This window comes from Bidens hawaiensis, unplaced genomic scaffold, assembly GCF_021521415.1.
Source record: "Bidens hawaiensis isolate Kalapana, Puna unplaced genomic scaffold, B.hawaiensis_p1.1 tig00016269_1, whole genome shotgun sequence".
Taxonomy (NCBI): Eukaryota; Viridiplantae; Streptophyta; class Magnoliopsida; order Asterales; family Asteraceae; genus Bidens; species Bidens hawaiensis.
The window spans coordinates 193,161-214,446 of record NW_027492487.1 but is presented as its reverse complement, the minus strand read 5'-3'; the positions used below and the strand labels follow the sequence as shown (position 1 = coordinate 214,446).

General features: G+C 36.1%; 2 protein-coding genes across 2 annotated transcripts; one reads left to right on the top strand and one right to left on the bottom strand.

Annotated features, from left to right (window-relative positions):
- The first annotated feature begins 3,422 nt into the window (after nt 1–3,422).
- Nucleotides 3,423–10,330, top strand: LOC143551143 (protein EXECUTER 1, chloroplastic-like). Its single transcript, XM_077041645.1, has 12 exons — nt 3,423–3,864; nt 4,763–4,879; nt 4,965–5,030; nt 5,830–5,936; nt 6,046–6,127; nt 6,207–6,941; nt 7,037–7,160; nt 8,063–8,232; nt 8,305–8,379; nt 9,679–9,771; nt 9,835–9,996; nt 10,110–10,330. Exons 1-11 carry the CDS (start codon nt 3,433–3,435, stop codon nt 9,925–9,927), a joined length of 2,094 nt encoding a protein of 697 aa, XP_076897760.1. The 5' UTR covers nt 3,423–3,432; the 3' UTR covers nt 9,928–9,996; nt 10,110–10,330.
- Nucleotides 10,331–15,464: 5,134 nt separating this feature from the next.
- LOC143551142 (nicotinamidase 1-like) lies at nt 15,465–17,551 on the bottom strand. Its single transcript, XM_077041644.1, has 5 exons — nt 17,381–17,551; nt 16,782–16,965; nt 16,015–16,148; nt 15,731–15,916; nt 15,465–15,587 (listed from the first exon to the last, which is right to left on the bottom strand). Exons 1-5 carry the CDS (start codon nt 17,519–17,521, stop codon nt 15,507–15,509), a joined length of 726 nt encoding a protein of 241 aa, XP_076897759.1. The 5' UTR covers nt 17,522–17,551; the 3' UTR covers nt 15,465–15,506.
- Nucleotides 17,552–21,286: the final 3,735 nt, after the last annotated feature.

Below are 21,286 nucleotides of genomic sequence, written 5' to 3'. Positions count from 1 at the left end.
GCTCATTCAATTTCACTCAATTAGCCGTCGCCGGAGGATAAGTAACCGAAACATTGAAAGCAGCGGCGATGAAGGTATATTAGATATAACAGCGTCTCTTTAGCTGTGTCTTAATGGTGTCAAATTACAATCTTGTCCATCTAAAATGTTTTATAAGTAATACATAATATATATATATATATATATATATAAAGGATACAATATAATAATCCCTAATCGTACATTACGTACGCGACTCGTATCCCCGTCGATATCAAATAACACGCGATGGCAATATTGTAATATTCATCAAATCTGATCCACTGCTCCCATAGATTCCGTCCACCTTCACCATGACTGTTCAACAATCCGTCACCATCCAACGATTCTGTCCACCAACCAACGATTCCATCCACCGTACACCATCTTCCTCCGTTGACTTGTTCACAGGTCAGTTGATAAAATTGGCCAATTGAAATTGAAATTGTTGAACTAATTGATCAATTAAACTTTGAAATCGGTTTAATTAATCATCAATTTGAAGTTTTCAGTTGATCAATTTTGAGTTTTGAGTGATGGGTTTTAACTGAACGTTTAAAGTTTTAAGCCCTTAACGTTTAAAGGTTTAAGGCTGAAACGTTTAAAGACGTTCTTTTTTTGGTCAGAACTTCTTAGAATGTTTAAAGATGTTCTTTTTGGTCATAACTTCTTAGAACGTTTAAAGATGTTCAGTTTTGGTCAGAACATATTAGTTGAACGTTTAAACTGTTTGTTCATTTTAGTTCATTTTGGTCAGAACTTTTAAATTTGTAGTTATGGTCAGAACATATTAGTTGAACGTTTATACTTTTTGTTCATTTTTAGTGTTCATTTTGGTCAGAACTTTTAAATTAGCCGTCGCCGGAGGATAAGTAACTGAAGCATTGAAAGTGGTGGCGATGAGGGTATATTAAATTTAACAGCGTCTCTTTAGCGGTGTCTTAATGGTGTTAAATTACAATCTTGTCCATCTAAAATGTTTTATAAGTAATACATAATATATATATATATATATAAAGGATACAATATAATAATCCCTAATCGTACATTACGTACGCGACTCGTATCCCCGTCGATTTCAAATAACACGCGATGGCAATATTTGTAATTTTCATCAAATCTGATCCATTGCTCCCATAGATTCCGTCCACCTTCACCATGACTCTTCAACAATCCGTCACCATCCAACGATTCTGTCCACCATCCAACGATTCTGTCCACCGTACACCATCTTCCTCCGTCGACTTGTTCACAGGTCAGTTGATAAAATTGGCCAATTGAAATTGAAATTGTTGAACTAATTGATCAATTAAACTTTGAATTTGGTCTAATTAATCATCAATTTGAAGTTTTCAGTTGATCAATCTTGAGTTTTGAGTGATGGGTTTTAACTAAGCGTTTAAAGTTTTAAGCCCTTAACGTTTAAAGGTTTAAGGCTGAAACGTTTAAAGACGTTCTTTTTTTGGTCAAAACTTCTTAGAATGTTTAAAGATGTTCTTTTTGGTCAGAACTTCTTAGAACGTTTAAAGATGTTCAGTTTTGGTCAAAACATATTAGTTGAACGTTTAAACTGTTTGTGCATTTTAGTGTTCATTTTGGTCAGAACTTTTAAATTTGTAGTTATGGTCAGAACGTATTAGTTGAACGCTTATACTTTTTGTTCATTTTTAGTGTTCATTTTGGTCAGAACTTTTAAATTTGTAGTTATGGTCAGAACGTATTAGTTGAATGTTTAAACTTTTTACTCTCGAGCACATTTCCTACTCGCAAGCATGGCTATGTACTAACGTGCTCGTAAAGGGAAATATGGTGTGTTCGGGATCCGAAAGTTTGTCTTTGTGAAACAATTTTAAAGTTTTAAAGAAACTTTTGAGATATTTGATGTCGTTGACCGTTTGACCAAGCAGTTCTTTATGGAACACTTACCCAAGGTTTAAACTTTTTGTTCATTTTCGGTGTTCATTTTGGCCTAAACTTTTCTACTTTAGAATTTAGAAGTTCTGTACAAAAAGTTTAGAAGTTCTGTACAAAAAGTCCAGAACGTTTAAAGTTTTGTGCAAAACGTTTAAACATGAACCCTAATCATAGCTCAATTAGGTGTATTATTCTGCAATTTCATAATCGATTGATGATTCTAAAGCCTCTTACACATCAATTCAATTGATTAAATCAACAATTTTTGATCAATTTGAAGATTATTAAACTATAACGATAATGGGTTTATCGATTTTGATTATGCTTTAGTTTTGTGGATGATTTGATTATGGTTGAAGGCTTGCAGCAAATGACGATCTGTTGTGCGAGAAGTATTTTTTTATTTAATTACAATTATGCAACCGCGTTGTTTTAATTGCAATTAGGATCGGGTGGTGCAGGGTCTCGCGTACCTAATGTACGATAACCTATTATTGTACGTTAACCCTCCCACATATATATGTATATATATATATATATATATATATCAGTTGAATCAGTTCCTTCTCGATCTATATGTGTATATTCATATATTTTTATTTCATGTATGTGTAATTGTGTATATCATTATATAACATGTATTCACTTTCTCTCTTGTTTTTCTATGAAAATTGAAGAAACAATAAACAAATAAAAGGAAAATGGTAATGGAAAAATGAATAGCGAAGATTAAACAAATGTTAACTTTCTTTGCATAAATTAATTTTGTTTTAAACATTTCGATAAAATTTTATTGGGAGACTTTGTATGTTTTGGAATTCATTACTTGATTATGAATGAATTTTATATTATGGTTTATTTCATTTTTAGTTTCAATATGATGTTTTGGTTGTGTTATTACGGTTTCTGTTGTGGTATTATAAATAATTGTTTGTTGGTATTGTATGGTACCATACCAAGTTTATTGGAGATTAAAAAAAAACAAAGTGAAATCAAAGCAAGTATCGTACTCGAAAGTACCTGTGTCCGCACCATAAACTTGGGTACGAGTACGGGTATCCATGTTTACTGATTTTAGGTACGCGTACCGGCGTACGGTACCAATCTTATCCCTAATCTTAAACGAACTCAAACTACCCTAAGACTCGACCAATTCCTCCTTATTTTTTATCGTTAACTACCCTAAAGTATACATAGAGAGAGGGGCACAAGCCTAACTACCCTAAAGAGTTTGCGAATTATTTAATGGAAAGAGGTGCGGGAATAAGCCATTCAACTGCTATATACTATTCTTTTGTGTTCAATGGGTTGTATAACCCAGAGGTCTACCCGTCAGTTCATATAGGGTGATGACAATGTACCTCGGGTAACCCTCACCAGCTTTAGGTTGGTATAGAGACCGATATGTTATTGGCTACTCCGCTTGATCCATCTTTTCATTATATCAACCTCTATCTCTTCTCTCCTAATAATAATAATATTATCTCACTCTTGTCTTCAATGGCGTCTGTATCTCCTCCAAACTACCCACCATCCGTCCGCAGTCACAAACTCACTTACCACACAAGCCCTAACAAACTCACCTATAATTCGTCGACTCGATTCTCCAACTCTTCACCTAGGGTTTTGGATTCTTCTTCTTCTTCAACCGTATGCCGGTGTCATCGGACCTCCGATAATGAAGAAAGTCCTAGGCGATGGTTTCAGCAGAATGTTCGGAACGTTATCAAGTGGTTCGATGACTTTCTGGATGGATATCGGAATAATAATAATAATAATAATAATAATAATATTAAGGTGGATGAAGATGATGATGATGATATTAGTTTGAAGAAGAAGAAGAAAGATGGTGAGGATGAGTGGGATTGGGAGCGGTGGAAGAAGCATTTTGATGACGTCGATCAACAGGAAAGAATTGTTGACTTATTGCAGGTATAAATTGTTGCTTCAACTGTTGTTAGGGTTTGCATGAATTGAGATTTGATACTGGTGTTAGGGTTAGGATTATGGTTTGCTAGTTAAGATTGAGATGTCATAGTAGGTGAACTTGATGACCTCAGTTAGTAGTGAGTAGGGCTGTAAAAGAACCCAACAGAACCGGACCGGATGATACCTTGTTTATGTTTGTTTGTTAACCTTTTGTCTGACATACCAACGGTTCATGAACACTTTACCAAACCGTATTCTGTGTCCATGTTTGTTTGTTAAGGAATTGAGCTTGTTTGTGTCCGTTCGCACTAGTTTTGTAAATGGGCAATAACGGACTCTAACGAATACAAATGAACAAACACGGACACAAAGGAACATATATTAATTCGAGAATGGTCATCACTAAATCAACGTAAAATCAACTAAAATCTGGAAGTACATCATATAATATCTAAAAAAACTAAACATAGTCATCATAAACATAATTATCTCAAAATTGTAATAGTAAAATGTAAATAAATATATGAAAATAGTTATAGTCAAATTCTAATAAACGAACATATGTATATCACAGTATGACAGTATATGTAAATGAATGTAATGGACGGATGTGAACAACATAACTGAACACTAACGAACGAACCTAAATGAACACATTATCAAACTTTCACGAACACAACTGAACGAGCGTGGCCTATGTTTGTGCTCTTTCGTGAAGCTTACCGAACGGAATTCTTTGTTCGTGTTCGATCATTTATTAAACGGACGAACATAAACGAACTTCCTGATGAGCAGTTCACTAACAGTTCCTCGGAAGCCCTCGTAGTGAGGTTGAATTATGTGTTTATCATCTCTGTGATAACATTACTATGTTGAAATTGTGAAGTGTGTTTTATGATAGATACAATTAAAGCATGCTGTTACTAATGAGGACTATGAAGATGCTGCTAGGATAAAGGTTGCAATTGCAGCAGCTGCTAATAATGATACTGTTGGCAGGGTGATGTCTCAGTTGAATGTAAGAGAATGATGTGATTTGCAATAAGTGAAGCGCAGTAAATATAAGGTTACGGTATCTATACTGATCTAGAGTTTTGTTGCAGAAAGCTATAAAAGAAGAGCGTTACAAGGATGCAGCGTTTGTACGAGATTATGCTAGTGCGGGTTTGGTGAGTTGTTATGATCATTTTCTTTAAATATGATGGTTTTGAATGTTACTTGTATAAGCACAATCTATATGGATCTCGATTAAACGTATAGAACAAATTGGCTAAGCAATATGCACATAAGTTTGTTTGATGGGGTGGTAAAATATCTATTAAAGCTAATGTTAGTTTTGCTTGTAATGTATCATTACAACTAACTAATGTTTGCCTTTCCTATACGGCTATACTTGAGTTAGATAATCTCAAACGTGTTATCCCCATTCATATGCTTTCAGTATTTTGAAAGATTACTCTAAAAATTATCACAATGATTCTTCTACAACCCTAGTTTGTAATACTGCTTCTTTTAGAATGATATAGCTAAAAGGTTGCAATAAGAGTATGGTCGAATGGGTTGAGTTAGGTAATAGGTTAAAATTGGTTGTTTTCTAGTACACGGTAAACTGTGTAAAATCCTTTTTGTGCTACATAGAGTTACAACTTTTATTGGTACAATATTAATACTTATGTCTGAATAAAATGGTTTAAGTGGTTGTATGCATTAATAATAGGATTTTGACGACTTTCAACTTAACCGATGCTTTTGAGATTAAACTAAACCATTGTCGCCTCTATAAGTAAGTAAACAACTTGAAATTGCCACCTTTAGGACTGTAGTTTTAATTATAGCGTTAAAAGCCACAAGAAGGTTAATTATTGAGACTACTTATCATGACTAACATTATAAATTATGTTCACTCTATTTTTGTGCTTTCACGTTATCACATATCAATAACTATATTCCGTTCATCTCAAATTTTAGGTTGGTTGGTGGGCTGGATTTTCAGATGATAGCAAGGACCCGTATGGTCGAATCATCCGTATAAGTGCAGAACATGGACGATACCTTGCAAGAAGTTACAGTCCCAGGTAGCTTATACCTCAAAGCTATGTTTTAATTAGATATAATTTGTCAGCATTTTGATGTTTCAATTCTTGATATGTTATTATTTTTATTTTTTAAATTTGCGAATTTCAGGCAGCTTGCCAAGGCTGCAGATGGTGCCCCTTTGTTTGAAATATTTATTACAATGAATGAAAAAGGAGAATACAAGCACCAGGTAACTTTCTTTATCCGGGTCAATTTTGGTCAAATTTTATTATCCTTAACTTACTATGAGATTGAATTTGTATAATCAGGCTGTATACCTCAAACGAAAGGAGGGTCCTCAAGATTTTTCCCTTTTTTCTCCCAAGTCATCAAATGTTAATATTAACAGTGTGAACACGGTGGACCCCACGGGTGACAAAGGTGACGTATTTACAAAAGATAACGAAGATACAGACGACGAGGAATATAGCTTTGAAAATATTCTCCGGGACATGATTCCCGGTGCAAAAGATGTGAAAATTAAGGTTATGAATGTGACGTCACCAGGAAAAATAGACAGAGATTTAATATCAAAAGTGGTTGAACAAATCATGGATGAAGAAGATGAAGACGACGATGATGATGAAGATGAAAACAATGATGATGTCAGCGATGATGAAGATGGTGGTGATATAGTGGAAGTTAAAGATGAAACTGAAACTGATGGAGAGCAATACGATATAGATATTGATATTGATGCTGGTAATACTATAATTGACGGGGATAATAATAGTCAAATTGCGGTCAAAGTTGTGGTTGGTGGTTTAGTACAAAAGGTTTCAAATGATACTTCTCATAAAGATTTGCTTAGAATGCCAGCTAAGCTAGAAAAGAAAAGCCGCTCGACATTCACTTTCTCCATACAAAAAGAAAATCAAAATGTACAATCTAGTAGTGCACAATCTTCAAATCAAAAAGATTCTAAGAATCAAGGTGCTCGTAGTATAGATAGTGTTATGCTCAATCTTGCCAAGTATATTGGAACCAGGAAGATACCCATGAAGGTTTGTGACTTAGTGTTGTCTACATGAATTAAATGGACTATTGCAAGTCAAAGTCAAACCATTGAGTTTTTGAAGATGTCTTTTTTATTTTTCAGGTGCTTAAAGATGTGAATCAGTTGATAAATCTTAGTCTCAGTCAGGCTCAAAACCGTCAACCGTTATCTGGATCTACAACATTTAACCGAATCGAGATTCCCTCTAATTGGGATCCTTTAAATGGTGACAATTTGGCAGAATTGGAATTTGACTTGTATCTAGGGGTGTAAGCAAGTGAGCCGAGCCTGAGCTTGGCTTGCTTTGACATATGAAAGCTTGAGCTCGGCTTGTTTGACTTATGAGAATTTGAGGTTGGCTCGTTTTAACTTACGAGAGCTCGAGGTCGGCTCGTTTTGAGATTTTTCTAAAGCTCGAGCTCAGCTCGTGAGCCGTTTTTTAAGCTTGAGCTGGCTTGTTTTTTTAATTTATTAAGAAATGCATGAGGTGGCTTGTTTTTTAATTTATTAATAAATATATATACATTTTAATTTTAATTATATATATACATTTTAATATATTATTTAGTTACCGTTACAATAATTTTTGTGTAGCAAAAATTAATTTTGCAAATATGTTTGTTTAATACATTAAATTAAAGTTATATACATAATTGGCTCGTGAGCCATCTCGAGCTCGATAAGTGAAGCTCGGGCTCGTTTATTAGACAAGCTTATTTAAAGGCTCGGGCTTGAGCTCGTTTAAGCTCAGCTTGATTCGAGCTTTTAATGAGCCGATCTCGAGTAGCTCGTGAGCCGGTTTGACTTGTTTACATTCCAACTTGTATTGAACTTTCAAAGTTGTTTGGTAATCATGTAAATAAAAGGTAGTTGAAGAAATAATTTTACTAATATTTTGAAGACATTTAAATGTGTTATATCAACATAGCTAAACAATTACAAAACTAAAAATATTCAGTAAAGGGTAATGTTGACTTTTATTATTATTTATTATTCTACATATTCAAAACTGAATCTCTAAACCAAACAGAAATCTACAAAGAAATATAATTGATTTTCATTCGTTTCCAACAAAATTATATTATTCAATTCGAATTCGATAAGCGTATTTTCAAACATATTTGGCAGGATTATATGTCGGTGCACACGGTATATACACTTCCGAGGTGATTCAATTAAAAAGAAAATTCGGTCAGTGGCAAGAAGATGGCAACACAAAGAAGTTTTCAAATTTTGAGTTTTACGAGTATGTAGAAGCCGTAAAGATTACTGGCGATCCTTATGTTCCAGCTGGACAAGTAAACTTTGCACCATTTTTTTTTTGATTAAATTTTATACACACTGTTTTTATATTATTATAATTTCTACAGGTTGCATTTCGTGCAAAAGTTGGAACCAAGTATCAGTTACCTCATAGAGGCATCATCCCAGAAGAATTTGGAGTGGCAAGTTTTTATATATTTATTTAAACGTTTTATCATATATGTTGAGCATTTTGAGTAGGCTTATAGACGGACTCAACGAACACGAACGGGGCATGTTCATGCTAGGTCGTTTAACTTTAATTGAACAAACAGTTGAACGCAAACAGTTAAACGAGCTGAGTTTTCGTGTTCGTTAAGAAAATGAGTGTGTTGTGTTTATTTATGTTCATTCATTGAAGTATAAACGAACAGTTCACAAACGCATATGAACAAACATAACTGCGGAGATATGAAAGAACATAAACGAATATAATTGAACGAACACCAACGGGCATTTTCATGTTATTTCGTTTAACTTTAATCGAACAAACGATTAAACACAAACAGTAAAAAGAATGGAGTGTTCTTCTTTGTGTTTGTTCGTTAAGAAAATGAGACTGTTCGTGTTTGTTCGTATAAGTATAAACACACGATTCACAAAGCAAATTAACATATACGGACCAACATAACTGAGATAGATGAACAAAGATAAAGAATGGAGTTTTTTTCTTTGTGTTCGTTCGTTAAGAAAATGAGATTGTTCGTGTTGGTTCGTTTAAGTATAAACACATGGTTCACGAACGCAAATGAACATACGTGAACAAACATAATTGAAAATAGATGAACGAAGATACGTGAACATAATTAACGAACGCTAATTCAAAGTAAACGTTGATAAAACAAGGCTATAAATAGGTCTATTGAAGGGTATTAAGTGTAATTTCATTTCTATAAATAGGTTTATATATAACTTCTTAGGGACGTAGGGATTGAAATTGTTAAGTTTGTTCAGGCTCCGATGATGGAGAGAGGGCATAGCCCTGGATTATCCTTGTAGCTTTCTCTTTACGTTTCACTAATACAATCGTTCCGTCTGTTTTGTTCCTACTGTGTTCCCTAAATCCAATCTATCACAATCAACACATATCAATTCTTATCAGCTTCATTTTAGGGGGTAGTATATAAATTTTAAAAAATACACTAATGCACTAAATTATAAGGATTTAAAAGTTTCAACGAACATATAAGCGTTCAAACATAAACCATAAAGCTAACTAATGCAAATGAACGAATTTAGACAAATGAACGTTCACAAACATAAACGAATGAACAAGACACGTGTTCATATTCGTTCGTTTAACTGAATGACCAAAGGCAAAAAAATGTTCGTGCTTGTTCATATATTAAATAATCGAGCATAAATGAACTTCCTATCGAACGTTTCACTGAATGTTCGCTTCGTTTACCGGGCCAATTTTTAATGCCTTTATGGTAATTCAGATTGCTCGATATCGGGGACAAGGGAGACTTGCAGACCCAGGATTTCAAAATCCTCGATGGGTTGACGGTGAACTTGTTATCCTGGATGGAAAGGTACCCACTTTCTTTGTTGACTTATTACTATATAGAATTTTGACTTAATTTATTTTCTTGCAGTACATTAACGGAGGTCCTGTTGTTGGATTTGTATACTGGGCACCAGAATCTCATTTCTTGGTGTTCTTTAATCAGCTGAGGTTGCAGGAATAATAAAGATGCTCTCTTTGTACATGAATGAATCTTCACAAATCTTTTTTCTAGCTGGTTCAGATATTATAGGTAAGATCTTCATTTAGTTTCATGGTAAATGATTTTTTAGTAGTGATAGTAAATTAATAATGATAATCGAAATAAATTATTATTATTATTATTATTATTATTATTATTTGCAGTGTCAGATGGCTTGTGGAATATTAAGAGTGGAGAGTAAGTTTGCATAATCTTCCATTAGAGTCAAATGACAAATGTAATTATCAGAGTTAGTTTTGGCTTCATCTGATGTATCTAAGTTGGTGCTATATCCCAACATCTAAATCAGTCAGCTTGATAGATTTTAAATAAGTCTTGAATAGAGGAAGTTTAAATTTGTTGCTTTTTATCTTTGTAAATTATATTTAAAGCTAGTTTCGGTTGGTTTTGACTTATCACTCGCGTGTTAGCCCTTGCATGATATTTTAAAGTTGACATCGTTCATAAACCGTTGAAACCAACAGAAGCTCCCAACTGAAGCAAATAAACTCTGTTAGTTACACTTTTGAATACTGTAATCATAAACCACTGAAACAAAAGAAAGTTGTTTGGTTTGAAAAATGACGATCCGGTTCGTGGTTTGGACTGGGTATTTTGAAAGCCCGGAACCAAGTATTTTTAAACGGGGTGCAAACTAGGCATGTTCAAAACGGTTTGGGACTAGGAACCGGAACCGGTTCCTATATTCAAAACCCCCTTTTAAACCGGTTCCAGGCTCGAACCGGTTAGGGAACCGAACCGGTTCTCCCACCCTCGGACCCCTAACCTATCTAACCGGTTCTTACCGGTTCCTAACCCGGTTCCTGTACTTTAACCGGTTCCAACCAGTTACAGTGTAAAATTTTTTTTTTTTTTCGTTTTTCGTTTGCGATTTGGATTCTAAACTACGATTCGTATTTGTATAACATGAAAAATAAATCCCACAAAACTTGCACCGAGCCTTCAATGAATGGTCATCACTTAATTCAACCAAATCCCAATTGCACCAAATCTCTTGATTACGATTATGAGGTACAATACGAACGAAACTTGGTTCGGCGTTGGAACCTTGACCAACCGATGATTGTGAGGCAGCCATAACAACAAATATGAATATAGAAGAAGAGAAAACAAGAGATTAGAGAACTCAAAACGTTGTAATAGCGTTTTTTTGTATTTTTTTGCGTTCGGGTTTGCGTTTTGAGTGTTGTGATGAACCCATGACACCAAATACCTATTTATACTAGTAGTGGGGTGCTTGGGGGAGCCAAAAAACGGCTATTTTTTACCCCAACGGTCAAAAAACGGCCAAAAAAACGATTTCCAACGGCTATATTCGATCAAACGGCTAGAACCGGTTAGGAACCGGTTCCGGATGGTTCGGTTCCAGAACCGGTTCCGGTTCGGTTCCGGTTCCTACCCGCCCCCACTCAGAAATGCAAGAACCGGTCACGGATCATCGGGTTGAATCAGATAGGGTCCGGTTCCTACAAAAAACGGGTAGGAACCGGTTCGGGTCCGGTTCGGGTCCACCGGTTCGGTTCCAGGAACCGGTTTCGTTGAACATCTCTAGTGCAAACTGGAACCGGTTCTAGTCAAGAACCGGGTAGGCACCAAACCCGACTCGGTAGGATAATATGAGAACCAAGTAGAACCGGGTAAGGTAGGAACCGGGTACGGGTTATACTGAAAAACCGGGTGTACTGGGTTTTCCGTTTTCAAACTGAATTTGACCGTTGGGAACCGGTTCCAACGGCTATATAGCTATTTTTGGATCATTTGAACCGGTTTTTAACTATATAACACACATAATATGTTAAGTTTAGAACTTGATAAACCACTTGTATAACTATAAAACACACTTTAAATCTCAATATTGATTAAACCGGCAAGCAATGGCAACCAACGATGATGTTGTTATGATCATCGACACACCAAGATGCCCCGAGGTATGGGTTCATTATGATTTGTGTGTTTTGACCGACTCACATGATATGACGCGGTGCAAGTATTGTGCCAAGTTTCTGAAAGCGGGCCGAACTCCACTTTCCGAAAGCATACCAATAAGTATTATGAAAAAAATAATTTGGACGCCAAAAAAGCGGAAGCGGGAGAGTCGCCTGGCTCTGCAACTCCAGCACCCGCCGCCGGTAACAGAGCTTAATGGGCTTAGAGAGCAGGATGAAAATGACAAACCGTGTTTGTTATTTAAGTTTTTATGTTTAATAATTTTTGTACTTTGTCGTTTTTTATAATAAAATGTTCGTCGTTAATGTAATGAAGTGGTTGTTTTTTTGTTAATTTAAGACTTAGTTTAAAAGAAACCGATAGCACTTTAAAAATTGGTTACATTAAACCCGGTAATAAAAAACATGACTAATAGTATTAAAAAACGGTTACATTACACTATTAAACTATTAAACATGACTAATAATAAATAAAGCAAGACTAATAAAACAAATATAAATTACTTGAAAGTTGATCGATTGGTTTGTGTTACATATTACATGACTAAAACAAATAGAAATTAGAACAAATAAATATTAAACTTTTTCAAGCGTCTTCAAACTCTTCTTTTTAGTCTTCGCCTTTGTCTTCTTCACCACCCGATAGCCCGGAAGAAAGCCCTTCTTCCACCTCTTCATTATGAATTGGACGTTCTAGTGGTATTTCATCTTCAAAGTTTGCCTTGTCTCGTATACTATCTACCGCGTCCAAATGATCTTTTAGGCAAATGCACATCTCTAACGACTCTGGAGTGAGTTTTGTTCTTCGCATTGATAATATCCTCCACTAAGAGAAAATCTGATTCCAAAGCTACCGCTGAAGCTTGGATGCTAAACAAGTCACGAGCCATGGTAGAAAGAATAGGAAATTCGTTTTGCTTTCCTTTCCACCAAGCCAAAATATCAAGGTTGCGAACTTCATTGACCGATGCACCTTCAACATAGTTTGCTCCATTATATCGACCAAGTACACTTGTTGGTGTAGTTCTCCTTTGCCGCCGACTCACGAACAACATTCAACATATTTATAAGTTTCTGCTTACATGGCCTACTTGTTGTTTGCCTCACAAAATCGACTTTGAGCTTAGACCATAAAGTTGGAAATAATGATCATAAAGTCCTTGAAGAGATTTGTTGAAACATTCTTTCGTTTCCGTCGACAACATTGGGTCGATCTCATGCATACCCATGCTGTCAAATATTTACTCGATCAATGCCTCAACCCCGGAAACATTCAAATAGGGGTTTAAAGCGGCGGCATAAGTAAACATCGGTGATATGTTTTCATAATATTTTTCAAACTTCTCCTTCATTTGTTTAACAATATTATTGAAAAGATCATTCTTGTATTGACTCTTTAAAATTCAAGGAGATGTTGTAGAATTCTTGCAACACCCAACAACTAGTAGGATAATAAACCCTCGATAATTTAGTTGTTGCGGTTTTAAAAACATCAAGATACTCCAACAAATAACCGATATATACCCAAGCACCGTCGGGAAACATATCAGCTTCGCACCGATCAACAAGAGTTTTATTAAAACTTTGTAATGTTTCTTGTTGGGCAAAAGCACACGAGAGCATATGAAAAGTTGATTTCCAACGGGTTGGAAAGTCCCAATTCAGCCACAAATATTTTCTTTCAACCGATTTGATATAGTTTTGTATTCAATATGTCTTCTTTTCCCACTTTTGAAAACATCTTGTAACATATATCTAAAGCATCTCAAACTGACTTCCATGGTTTCATTGGCGAGACCTTCTTGAACAACCAAATTGATAATATGTGCAACACATCGAGCATGAAAACAATTCTCGTAAAAAGGTGGTTTGTATTTATGATAAAATTTTCAACCGCCTTTGTATTGTTTGTTGCGTTATCAAACGACATAGAAATTATTTTCTTCCTCAAGTTAAAAGTCGTTATTACCTCATCTACAATTTCAAACAATTTTCCGGCGGTATGTGGATACGAAAAGTTTTCGAACACGATGGTGCGTTTCATCATTTACCAAGAAACCGCATCGACCCAATGAGCGGTGACACAAATGTAGGATTCCGGTAATCCATGTGGTGCCGACCAAACATCACTAGTTAAATTCACATCCATTTGTAAAGTTTGAAAAAACTCAATTAAATCTTTTTTTGCACATTCCCACAATTTTAGACAATGACGCCAGAGAGTAGTACAACTTACATGGGTGTAGCATGGTTGAAGAGTTTCTCGAATCATGGCTTTCAAATCAGGGTTGTCAAAGTGGTTAAACGACAAACCTTGTTAAATCACGAACTTCGCCATTCTATCATGAACCGCTTTCATGTTGTAACGAATAATTGTACCATGCATCTCGACCCAATTCGACTTTTGGTCCGATGTAGAGTTAGAATCATGCTTTAAGTAAGTGTCACAAAATTTGCAATGAACCTTAAGGTCGCCATTGATCAACTCAATCAAATCCCAATTCCGCTATACGTCTTCGTTGCGGTTATGCGGGACGACCCGTACAACTTCGGGGTCATCTTCAAAATGAACCGGGTTAATAAAAACGGATGTAGAAGCCCCCTTCTTGTTGTCCTTGCCATAATAACAAGTGGTGGTTGTGGAAGTGAAAAAATATGGAGGTGTAGGTAAGTCGGGATTGTAAAACGAGTGTAAACCGAGAAATTTTTTTGGTGTTTTTGAGATTGGTGGTAAAACAATTGATAATAATTCATGTTATATAAATTTTGGACCTCAAAAACCGGTTCCAACGGTCTTAAAACGGCTATATTACCGTTGGAACCGGTTCCAACAACTATATTTCAAAGCTGTAGGTAATTTATAGTCAAAAGCCCGGTGGAACCAGTTATTCTGGGTACGAGCCAGAACCGGGTAGCAACCGATTTTTAAGAGAATTGGAGAATTGGGTAGGGTTTTCAGATATAAAAATATCCGAACCGGATATTGGGTCCATAGGGTCAGGTACGGAACCGGTTTTTTTGTGCACCTCTAGGTTTTGTTATGATAGTTTGGAACCTGGAACCGGCCATAAAACCGAATGGACGAACTAGCATATGTTGTTATTGTTATTTGTTTGTATGTCAGAAATGTAATATGTAATGTCTCGAACGGTCCTTACATTTTAAAACTAATCTAAGATTCTCCTCTCTTTGATTAATTTTCAGCATTTTATATATATGCCAAGCTTTTAAAACTGTTGAAACTGAATAGCAAATCGTGATATGTTGTTATTGTTATTCGGCTGCTCTGACCAACCAACAGTCCGTTTGCCGTTTTCGAAGCGGTTTATCTTAAAACTTTCATCAAGATTGGCAGAACCGGACCCTGAACATTCATAGCTACTGTGTTGGCCAAAATGTATTTTACGCACTGAACTGTACGGTAAATACCCCCAAAGCATCTTACATGCTATAAACATATATATTACAAACATAAGTGACACAATCATCTTTCTTAATGAGTTTAATAGATCAAGTAGAGTAAATATTATTAATAATATTGGCTACTTTATTGTAGATAATAATACTCCAATAGATTACTTATTAATATTGGTCTCATGCAGCAAAAGACACATCCTTTGCTATTCTTGCTCCTCTTCCTTTAGCCATATACAAACCCATATGCTGCATTATCTCCTGCCAAACATTCATGCTTCAGTAACCTATGAATCTTTATATCTTGATCGAGTTGATTCTCTTCCACATTTATTTTCTTTTAAATAGCCATATCTCATTACATTTGAATTAAGACGACGTACATAGGAGTTAATTGTATATACCTGGGGATGAGTCAGGGCATCTTTAGTCTCTCTTGCAACCGAAGCCGGGAAATCAAAGGTAGCACAACCGCGGGAATACACCACCACATCTTTCAATGGTGTGAGGAAACCGCGGTTTCTTGCTGATAAAGTGGAGCAGACAAAATCAAGCACACATATGTCGGTGCATACTCCCGCCACCAATAACTTGAACAACAATGAACAAACACACAGTCAGTATTTAGGCGGTGCTTAGCGGTTGAAGTTTTGTGATTTGTATGGTTATGTGTTTGGGAAATACTTACCGTTTGTATCTTATTGTTTTTGACCCAGTCAACAAAAACGTTTGAACCGTTTTCTTCTATGGAACCGATATATCCATCATAACAGTCCTTGCGTCTAATGGTTACATTTGATTCTTTCTCCAACCACTTTAGAGCTACATATATAGAGATAAAAGGGGAGTTAGAAAATGAGACCAAAGATGAGCCAGGTAGGGTAGAGGTGTACATATCGGGTTTTTCCTCAAACCGTTCTGCGTTCGGTCAACACAAGTTTTTGTTGTAAACGGTATGAAAAATATTCGAAGATCAGAGTTGAGTGTTTTGAAAAAAGTCAAAGATCGGGTTTGAGTGCTTTACCTGGTTTCAAAACATAGGGTCACAACCCGGTTTCAAACCTACACTACATGCATGTTCGTAACCGGTCCTTCTCAAACCTTTTTTAATATCTGGCACACCTTTAGCCAGAGAAGCCGAGTAAAGGCCAAAATGGGCTCGGGTCAAAAGTCAAAACATGTAATTGTTTGGTTCGTGGCACCCAAACCACTTTTTGTTTCAAGTGTTTTAACTTCTAATAGAGAATCTACATAATAGGATTACAGTATTGTGTCAGCAATAATATGATTTCCGAATAAATCATTTACAAAGTTTTATGCGTTAAAATACTTTTTAAGGTATTAAGTCTTTTGAACCATTTTACAAGGTGATTTCCGAATAAACGGGTTATACTGGTCGTGTTTGAGTTCCGATGATCACGATGAAGAAGAATGATATATATATATATATAATACCAGGAACCAGATCAGATTCATGAGAGCCTGCAAGACAGTGAGAAGGGTAAGGATGTTCAGGTTTTCCAGGCTGATGTGTATCTAAAAACGCAAGAATCGGCCATTTCTTCTCACAGAAAACCCTTGAGAGCTTCACTGATTCATCAATCATTTCCAGCATCTGGTTGTTAGTCTCTCTAGGTGCCTAATTAATTAACAAACACAATCATCATCATTGTTGGAATTAATTGGATCATCGAGCAACACCATAATTTTGTGCTAACTCACTTCCAATATTATTATTAACAACGAAAACTACACAAGATACCATAACCCTACACCTCTATTTATACTAACATAAAATCGTTACCTACTCCGACTCTAATTTCTAATAATACTCAAACAAATAAAAAAGTAAACTTTATCTCTAACTTTAACTATAATAATTAATGATCTCCTAACAATAAATTATATATTCAGTTTATTCTCTGATATTTATCTTCAACTTTTTTATTTGATTCACCCCTTCTATTTGTTTAACCTGGTCCGTATCACCGTATGTTAAATCAAGATGATATCCTTCAATCGTCTGTGGTTTAAAAACTAATTAATTGACTGACCAGATTTCCAGCTCCAATGGTGCAGAAGCCATTGATGATATCCACAAGAACAAGTCCACTGATGACATCATCAGGTATGCATACTGATTCTTCCTCCACTGGTATCTCTTGCTTCAATACCTCAGCTGCGTTTACCACCATTCTTTTATTGATCTTATTGAATGAAATGGAAGTGTTAAATGATGTTGGCGTGTTGTGGTTGTGGAACGTTTTGTTTTGTTTTGTTTTGTGTTTTAATGACAAAAGATGGGTCCCACATAAATTTGGACATATGCCACTAGATTGGAAGTGTTGAATTTTATGTCATCTGTCGCTAGTAAAAAATATTCCAATCCTTTGCGGTGGTGTGTAGGTGGGTCCCACACAATGTTAAAACCTCAAATGATAAAATGATCGGAAGCATTTACTGATGCCATGTCAACAACCGAGTTTTTTTTTTACCAAAATGGACGGTTATAAAAAATTATTTACAAATATAGGTGATTTTAAAAGTATTTACTAAAATGAATTTTTTTTTCTTTCCTTATCTACCCACACCCAATTTTAATCAGTTGTATACATGTACGCATATTATATTTATATATATGAATCTTATCTATATTATCAACATCCACAGCTCCATTTCCGTCGCCTTTGGCTTCCGGCCGGCCGCCATCATCATCGTGCATCACTTCCATCGTCGTCACTTGTGAGATGGTGACGGTTCAGGTCGCCGCAAAGTCGGAGAGAGAGAGAAAGAGAGAGAGAGAGGAGATGGTGTAGGTCGATTTACAGGTTTTAGATATCTTTTTTCGGGTGTTTTTGGCCTGTGATGGGTTTTACGTTTTCTGGCTATCAAAGAGGGGCGGCGGCGGTTTGGTTGTTGTGATGCTCGCCTCCGAACATAGGGCTTGGTGGTAGAGGTAGAAGATCTTGTCTTCATCTTCGATTCCGTTCTTGCCATCGGAAATGGTGGCAGGCGAGGGGCGAGGTGCTGTAATCGGAAATGTTGGCCTGAGTGAGGTTATGGTTGGAGATGGTGGGGGAGAAAGGATGTAAACTGGAAAATGATTGTTTATTCTTAAAAATAAAAATCTAATAATTAAATAAATTACCCATTTTGGTAAATACTTTTAAAATCACCTATATTGGTAAATAGTTTTTCCTCATCACCCATTTTGGTAAAAAAACTCGTCAGCAACTAAGGTTAAAGTCTGTGCACGCCCAACGCAAAGACCAATGTCAACTGTGTTGTACGTAGTTGAGTAAAGCTAAGGGTGAGGGTAGTGGGGCGTGGATGACGTGGCTGCCACGCACACCACTACCTCATAGCCGTGGATGGGGGTGCGGACGGCCGCCGTGCGCAGGAGTGGAAATAGTCGTTGGAGATGTGGGAAAGATCAAAGAGCCATTGGAGGGCAAAATATGTAAATTTTTTTTTAATTACAAACCCTACTACTTCCACTATAAATAACAACCATATTTTATAAAATAACACATAATTCTCACCCCTTTTCTCTTTACTAATTTAAAAAACCTTCATAAATTTCTCAACTTTAAAACCATGTCGGGCTCGGGTTACAGTAATATCAACATCAACGACCCTCAATTTCTCGAAGGATTGAACTACTTGGACGACAAATCGTTTAAAGCGTTCATATTTCGATATGTCACAATCCGAATATTCGTTCCCGGAAACAAAACCAGAGCCGGAACCGGCAAAACGATCCCATAAAAGGGGAAGAAAACCGGAGAAGCGGATGGTCCTTTGGCACCGGCTAAGCAGAAGTCTACTCAATGGTCTAAAGAAGAGAAACTTGCGTTGGCAAAAACTTGAATTGAAATATCCCAAGGTCGGAACGCGGTAAATTATTTCGCGAATTTTGTTTTTTAATATATCTTTTAAGTTTTGTGTGCAAATATTACATTTTTTCTTATTTATTTTGTAGCCGACTTTCAAAGAGCTCGAGTTTTTTGGGCCAAGGTTCGGGAATGTTTTTATAATCAAGTGGGGATTAGGGCTCGTACCGAAAATATGATATCGGGTCGGTGGACCGATACTCGTAAGTTTGTAGGATGTTTTACCAACCTACATAACCGCAATGCTAACCGAATGCGGCCGAGTGGGTCCGATGATCTCTCGGTTTACCAATTCACTTGTGATGAATGGAAACAAGAGGTGTTGAGGAGGTACGATATGGTGAAGACGTTTGACGAGGGCTACTTGTGGGAGTTGTTAAGGAAGTGCTCGAAATGGATGTAACTATGTGCGAAGGACTTTGGAGAAGGAGCAAAACGTACAAAAACTAGTGCGTCCGGCACATACGTCTCTTCGAGCAGGTCGGAGAATCAAATTGACTTCGACCTAAACTTGTCCGAAGGTCATTTGAAAGACCAAGGTTGTAGCCGCCCTCCGGGTAGGGATCGTGGGAAAAAAACGGTTGTTGATGATGACTATAAAATGAAAATTAAGGAATTGTAAAGTGGTCTCCTCTCGATTGGTGAACCTCGACATAAAAAAACCGTTTCAAGATTTTGGCTTTTCTAGCCAAATACTTTAGCCACCTATCGCCATCCGACCAAGCGATAACGGAGGAAGAAAAAGATCGTATGCGGAAGGAATTGACGACAAAAAAATAAAAATGCTATTTTTATGTATTTTTTATTTTCCTTTCTATTTCCTTTTTATTTTCCTTTTTATTTATGTTTTAATGAAATATTTTAATTTATATTTGTGTGTATAAAAAATGAAATATAAAAATAAATTCAATCAAGCCTCGGATCACCTGGACCACTACACCCTCTAGGGCTTGATCCTGTGCCACGTCAGTGCCTATGTGGCGTAAATATATTAGATCACTTGGGGGTTGGATCAAGCCCCACTACCCTTAGCCTGAGGGTGGAAGGGGTGGTTCATTGTGATGGTATTTCCATCACTTGACCAGCCAATGGCATGATGCCACCTCACCCCAACCAAATCCATCACTAGTGATGGAATTTAGTGGGGGTGATGGTGTAGTTTGATGGTTAAGCTTAATATGTGTGCGTATGTATACTTGTGTTTAATATATTACAAATCCATCACAGGTGATCACCACCACGTTTTTTCCCCATCACGCTTGATGGGGGGACCGACGGCGGTGTTCCATGCGATTGCTAGCCTCTCCTTTGTGTTGACCTAGGGACTTTTGTGGTCTTTGTTATATACTTTCCGCATCTAACCATCTAACTTTATTATTGCTTACTAACCATGCTAACTTATACTTATCTTGCTTACTTATTTTAAGTTCCATGGTTATGGGTTTGAAGAGTCTATGCTTCGGTTTAACCATTAAAAGCTCCAAACCGTAAACCGAACTTTGTTTACTAGTGTTGTTAAATAATTGTTTAAACATGCTTTATGTTGGATTTAAGTTTCTAAAATCATTATATTAAGTTCCATGGTTATGTGTTTGAAGAGTCTATGCTTCGGTTTAACCGTAAATAGCTCAAAACCGTAAACCGAACTTTGTTTACTAGTTTTGTTAAATAATTGTTTAAACATGTTTTATGTAGATTTAAACTTCAAAAATCATTTATACAAGTTCTTTGATATTTGGGCATGTGGTAACCATCTATGAACTTATTGTGAGATGCAAACCGAACCAAACCGAACTAAACCATTTTTCACTCGCTTAAGACACACAAGTGTGTTTTAAGCTATAAAGACTTGTATATTTATTTAAAACTACTTTACAAACTGATTTTAAATATTTTATTAAAGTACTTGGAATGTCGAATTCAACTTGATCATATAACAAGTTTGGACCGACCAAACCGAACACTCGCTTAACGTGCGTTTTTAGTTCTAAAACAATAGAACTACATACTTGGTTAAGTGTTAATATATATGTATGAGTTATCTCATAACATTTAATATTTCGGAAA

Bases quoted from the DNA above. Each gene is read 5' to 3' on its own strand.
- LOC143551142 (XM_077041644.1), bottom strand. From the start codon at position 17,521: ATGGTGGTAAACGCAGCTGAGGTATTGAAGCAAGAGATACCAGTGGAG. The intron at 16,966-17,380 runs GTCAGTCAATTA...TTAATTAATTAG, and splicing joins CCATTGGAGCTGGAAATCTG to GCACCTAGAGAGACTAACAA. The intron at 15,917-16,014 runs GTAAGTATTTCC...TTGTTGTTCAAG, and splicing joins AAAACAATAAGATACAAACG to TTATTGGTGGCGGGAGTATG.
- LOC143551143 (XM_077041645.1), top strand. From the start codon at position 3,433: ATGGCGTCTGTATCTCCTCCAAACTACCCACCATCCGTCCGCAGTCAC. The intron at 5,937-6,045 runs GTAGCTTATACC...TGCGAATTTCAG, and splicing joins GCAAGAAGTTACAGTCCCAG to GCAGCTTGCCAAGGCTGCAG. The intron at 8,380-9,678 runs GCAAGTTTTTAT...ATGGTAATTCAG, and splicing joins TCCCAGAAGAATTTGGAGTG to ATTGCTCGATATCGGGGACA.